General features: G+C 37.8%; 1 protein-coding gene across 1 annotated transcript in view; it reads right to left on the minus strand.

Moving 5' to 3' along the window:
• RXFP1 (relaxin family peptide receptor 1) overlaps positions 1-5,380 on the minus strand; it is a 30,497-nt gene extending 25,117 nt beyond the window's left edge. The window contains exons 1-2 of the mRNA XM_057375260.1: positions 5,371-5,380; positions 4,032-4,187 (exon numbers count right to left, since the gene is read on the minus strand). Coding sequence (XP_057231243.1) covers positions 4,032-4,187; positions 5,371-5,380 — 166 coding nt within the window. The remainder of the gene's footprint in view (positions 1-4,031; positions 4,188-5,370) is intronic.
• Positions 5,381-6,536: the final 1,156 nt, after the last annotated feature.

Here is a 6,536-nt window from a genome sequence, read left to right on the forward strand (position 1 = left end):
GATGAATGAACCTTTTTTTGTGTGTGTCTAAAGCTATTCAGATGAATGAACCTTTTTTTGTGTGTGTCTAAAGCTATTCAGAGACTAGGTATCTTAAAACAAAAAAAAAAAACAAAAAACAACAAACCATGGACAATTACTGGCAGTGTTGTCTTCTTTCAAATGCATGGAGTACATTTATGTTATGATTTAACTTTTCWTTTTTTTTTCAGTATTTCACATGTCAAAATTTATTCATCTAAATTAATTCACTTTGAAGTGATAAAACAGATGTAGGCTCAGTGAAAAACAACATCATAAATGTAGTTGTTCTGGGTTTTTTGTTTTGCATTATTCAACTGTTGTTTTTATCTACTGTTCTGGCTTTTTGTTTCATCATTAAACGTCACGGTGAAGGCAGAGATCTCAAAACTCTTCTTTCCATGGATTTGTACTCGGGAATATATACCTGGCACTTTATAGTATGCCACTGGACATCAGAGAGTTTGCCTAGAGATTGTTTAGACTGCGTTGACAGCAACATTGCAGCAGTAATGTCTTCCACGTAAGAAATATTTGTTACTTATTTTAGGAACAATTCCCGTGTTCTGCCACAGCATTAAGTGAGCAGAACTTGTGATTATGCCCATTTATCCTTGCTCACATTTAAAAAAGCAATGAAGTAAACAGATGTTCTAGCCTCCCATCTATAAATGCCAAAYAGCTACAGAATCAAAACTTACAGCTGTAAATAAATGGGAAAAACTCTTCCCTGGAAAATTAAGCTGAAGCCATTATGTTTGAAAYCAAGCACAGTCTCAGCAGGAGAAAACAGTATCAAACTTGCTCTGCTTTGCCAACTTGGTCTTTAAAAAAGCTTGGGCAAGAAGGATGCTGAAATTGCTAYATCTTATTTCCCTGCACACTTTGAATTTTGCAAGCAGATACAAAAATAACTCAAACTGAAATGTGATAGAGGCTAAACTGCTTCACAATGCCCTCAGCCTGATTAAGAACTTGGTGCTTCAGCAAGCATGAGCATGGAACAGCAGCAGAGTAAAATTTACTGCTCTCTCAAGTCTAGAAAAGGAAATTTCTCAAAACCATATGCTTTATGACAAATTACAAAACTTTGGATTATTTTAGTTTAATAAATATTATTTCYATTACAGATTTGCAGAGACACTCACTTCTGTGTTTACAGATTCAGAAGATAAGATTCTATTTTCCATGCACATTTAAGGTTATCTAGCCATAGTTCAAGCAGAGCCTCCCATCACTGGAGGCATGAGAAATTGCCAGTGCCTCCTCTTATTGCAGTTTACTACATTGCCTCAAGCTCTTTCCCATTAGGGTATCACACACAGTATTTTATCGGTTTTTAAAAGCAAACTAGGTGGCAAAGGCATGAGTTTTCAAAGATGGGTGGCTTCACTCTACTGTGAAATACCAGCTACAATCCACTCCTTTCCAGAAGYGGAAGAAATGCTGAAGCTGAGCTGGCAAACAGGAATGTCCACACCCTGAAGTTAAACACTAACACAGCAGTCTGAGTTTGTTCCCAACTCTACCTGTGATCCTAATTAGAGATCTTCCCTACTCTGGACTTTTGTTTTATGTTTATCATTTGGACATGGAGAGGATGATGGAAGTGAAAGAGGAAGCAGAATTGAAGAAGGCACCACAAAGCCAATTTTAATGTGCCAGATTGTTTCTCTGTCTTGAGAAATAATCACTGAGGCCTTTTTTCCTGTATTTTAGGCCAGGTGAGTATTCATAAAACAGAGTTATCCCACAAAGATCTCCCCACTTACTACAAGTGGAGTCATTGCAGAGAATCTCATCCGGACTTTCCATATCCTCAGACAAGGAAGTGACTCTAACTGTACAACAAAGTTTTACTTCAATACCAATTTTTAAGAAACCATTACTGCTGAACATTACATTAATGCATTTCTAAATGAGAAGAGGGGGTCAATATAAGAGAAAAATACCAGTAGCATAGTTTTCACTGTAAGTCAGTACAATGACTYTTCATCTAACTTAGGTTTTCAAAAATCAAGGCCAACTCATTCTTGAATTGCTATACACAGAAGAGATTCAGTATCACAGTTGAATTGCCTCGTATGTTCATTTCTGTAGAAGAATACTAAGGCATTACTAAGGGTTTGATGAAGTTTGCTGCTTGTTGCTCCAGGGTTCTGTAATAAATCACTTCTYGCAAACTCTCCTGCTCATTGACAACCCATGTTACTCCTAACTGAATTTTTGAAATTGGTTATTCATAATCCAAGAATACCTCAGTTCTGTCCTAGTAATCAGGTGAGATGCAAAGAGCTCTTTGATTATTGGGCTCAATGATTTAAATGCCTTTTCCTACCTAAACAATTCTATGATTCTATACTGTCTTGTACCTCCCATTACAAAAATGTGTAAATCATAATTAGCATTATATTAAGCTGTATCTTTCAGCAAGTCCTTGTATGASAGACTTTATGTGTTGTACAGAAAAGAAATATGGATAAAGCAACTATTTGTGGTCCTTGGACTTCTTAAACATAAGAAGGCATCATCATCAGCAATTTCTGCTACTGTAGGTCAAGATGATGACAGAACAAGAGCAGAGCAAACTATTTTTGTTCAGGATTTTGATTATTTACAACAGAAAGTATGTTTATAACATCAACAAATGACATAAAACTACAAAATAGTGCAGGTGCATCAGATGGGATTAGAATTTGAAAACTTTCATATGGAGCAAGACACTAAAATTTCATAGGTATAATAATAAGATGCTTCACATAGGACACAAATCATCTTCACATGCAATGAGAATAACTACTTTCAAAACCTCATTGACTTAGCTGAGTGCTGGTGAAAAATACCTTTACCATATTTTGTTTGAAATTTCTTTCAGAAAATTTATTTTGGTATATATAGCTTGGAATTTTCACTTACTATCATAATTCTCCTCCCACCCAGACCTGATRGCACTGTGCCTGTCTGGGACAGGCTCAGAGTTCAGCTTCTGGTGTGAGGCAGGACACTGTGCATGTGCCTGTCATCCACGGCTACAGCAAAACTACTATGGAACAAGAAGCTTAATTCTCCCATCTTCCATGGATCAGGAGCTCTGGAGAGCATCCCTGAAAATATCCAGACTGTAAGTAAGGTGACAATAGCAATAAATAAAATGTGCTAGGGTTGATTTTCTCTCCTTGTGGTCTTAGCTCACGACCAAGTGCTAAGCTCTCTCCCCACAGGACATAGGGCCCCCTTGCCACACTACTCCAGGTCTGTGCCACCTCTGAGYTGTGCCTGAACAATGTGAAAGATGCTGCCCAGCCTAACTAAAGCTGTGCCAGGGCCATGCTCATGAATAAGCAGCATGGACAGGTCAGAGCCCATGCACAGCTCTGTCCCCAGCCAGTTTGCAGCAGAGGTAAAACCTAGAAGCCAAGTCAAGATCACAGCTACCATCCAGAGGGGCTATAAGTAACAAGGATCAAAACAGAATCTGAAGTGACTCAACCATGTGTACATCCTGAAATTTTTACATTTTCAAACGCTGAAGCCTGATGATAGAGCAGCTTGCACAGTACACTGACATAAGCACATGTTTCTCCCAAGTTAGGACAGAAATGATTTCTGAAAAACCTTGAAAATTCTTCCAAATTAGGTTTCCCACATTAAGTCACATTAAGCTTTTCATAAACTCTATCCAAAAGGCATCTACCTCTCCTCGGCATCAATATTTGATAGATCACATACATCCATTTGTACACATCAAAATGACATGTACAAAGAAGTTCAAAGCAGGGAAAAAAATGGATAAACTGTCACCATATACAAAGAAAAATATGGCCCATTCTTCTTTCTCTAGCAAATGGCTTGTTGGGTGGTTTTATCAGGTAAAGCAGAGCTGATGCATCCTCTGCAAAACATGTAACATTTCTATTCCTGACACTCCACAGCCTTCTGTTTGGTGTGAGCACTGCCTGGGTTTCAGTGACTGCAGGTGCTGGACACCAAGAGCAGTCTCAGCCACGTACCACAGTTGTCTTCATCAGCCCGATTCCCGCAGTCATCCTCTCCATTGCAGTGCAGTTGTTGGGGCAAACACTTTGTGATATTGCCACACGGAAAGTAGCCCAGGGGGCACCTGGTGCCAGCTCCAGAACCGTGATCTTCCAAAGAGTCGCAGATGACTGAAGAGGAACAGAAATAATATGCTTAATGCCTGATGTTTTTAAAGATATTTGATAATATGCTTTTATAAGTACTCATTTACATTTGAATGTGAATATAAAACTACAAAAACAAATTAATTCACTGGACATGCAATTACAAATAGTATATGAAAGTACTTGCTGAACTTGGCAAAAATCTGTTATAATGTTAGCTAATTAAATTTCCTTTGCTGTAAACGKAACAGGTGATTCATCCCCATGCATCCTCATAAAAAGATCAGAATGTTAATCATACAAGACAAATTAACTAAGATTGCTATCATAAAAGACAGTTTCACTTTGCACTAGAAATTATTTATGATAACAATATACTAGATAAGCTATAGGTATTCTTGCCCATGGAAGGATGGTTGGAACTAGATGGTCTTTAAGGTCCCTTCCAACCCAAATCATTCTATGACATTAATTTGTGCTGAAATTTTAGATCCAGATAGAGAAGTCCTTTTACACGAAGTAAGGTCTATATATGTTTGATTATATTCTAATTTTAAAGAAATTTTTGGGTGTAGATGGATCAAAGATGAAAGAACAAGGCAACGCAGGTCAAATCTGTGAGACAGTTTTGCTGAAAAATGAGTAAGACAACATGAAGGGGCCAGTTATGAACCCTTCAGGAGAGTTGTCAGTCTGATCCAAAAGACGTGGAGATATTGGTGAGAATATATCAGTGTGAAGTTTAGATACTCAGATGCTGTTCTGCTGAGCCCATGCTTTATAGGAGGTAATTTCAGARAGCACAGGACTTCATTCAAGCAGTGCTGAGGGGAAAGGTAGAGGGATGCTGACAGCCAGGGCAGCTGGAGGACTCTGCTTGTGCTCTGTTCTTCAGTTCTCTGTACTGCAGCAGCTGCAATTACCCACTTTTTCAGATGCATGATGCTTTACCAGTCTCACCAGTGCACCTGAGGGACGAATTCTGCCATCACATTTTTTCCAAAAGCGTGACTGATCTACTGCTTCTGTAATGGAATGCAGGGTGTCAAGTCAGATTTTGTGTCGTACGAGATCGACTTCTTCCCAGGAGCACACTATGGAGAGGGTTTGAAATTACTCTAGAATTAAATTAAATTTGTTCAGTAAAGCATCATCAGCACAGAACACTATCCAGTGTTCCACAYTTCCAGAACTTCAGTAAGCCTACCTAGTACCATTCTGCAAGGGCCTGCTAATTTAATTTTGGAAGCACTTTCAAAAAGGAGTATCAAGTTTCTTTTACTTAATGGATGCTGCTACAAAAAAAAAAAAAAAAAGAATAAAAGTTCTATTTTAAATGTCATTCTTGTCTAAGAGCACTTCGAGTACTCTATACAAACTTTATTAACTATGATGTGATGCTTGTTCAGATAGCAAACTGCTAATCCTGAAACATGCAACTATTTTTCCAGGCTATTTTCAAAAAACAAAGTACAAATCTTTTACACAACTTTTCCAGAATAATAAGGAATATGTTCYTTGATGACATCCGATTTTTTGCACTAATTTTTCTCTTGGGCTAGGAGAAATCACCTGAAATTCAATCAAGTACTTTAGATTCATTAGAAATCTCTAATCCATTGACAATGTTTAAAACTGAAAAATTGAAATGTAAGAGCTGCAGCTGCAGAAAACTGAGATAAATATCCTGCATATGCACAGARTTATCTTTGCTGTCAGGAGCATCCTGCCTAGAAAGTCATATATTCCAGCTAACAACCAGTGAATAATTTTGAAAAGTTGACTTGCTTTTATCCACCGCTGTATAACCTACGCAATTGCTAAAAGAGCTTTAGCTCCTTAAGCCTTTTACACATAGGTGCCAAAAATAAATTTACATTCTAATCCCAGGGAGACTTCACACTTGCATACTGTTCATAGACTTCCCTGCTGCTCTGTGCTTGTATTCAGAACATTGTGATTAATTTGTTCCACCCAAAAAGAAGCAGCAAAAAAAGTAGGAAACTTATGTAGGCACAGTGTTAAGCAAACAGAAAATGTGTAGTACTTAGTGTCTTAAGTCTCTTTCTTAGCAAAAAGCTGAGCAGRCAGTGGAATCTCTCTTCAGTGCAGTTACCTGTTACAATCTGAGTAACTACCAAACTGTCTGGTAAGAGACATCAGCATGGAAAAAAACAATGAAAAATGAAAAGATCCCAAACAAACCACCAAAAAAACCTCTTACATTTTGTCAAGCTTTTTATCCTACACACTAGAGATGCATTTAGACTGATCTGAACCTTGTAGTTAAAAGAGCTGATTTCCATGCAGTTTAAATTTCAAATGGAAGCATTTATCTTCTTACAGTACCATTCAATGGCATTTCTTAGCATG

Source organism: Malurus melanocephalus, unplaced genomic scaffold (assembly GCF_030028575.1).
Source record: "Malurus melanocephalus ecotype Western Australia unplaced genomic scaffold, MMel_1.1 scaffold_9, whole genome shotgun sequence".
NCBI classification, from domain to species: Eukaryota; Metazoa; Chordata; class Aves; order Passeriformes; family Maluridae; genus Malurus; species Malurus melanocephalus.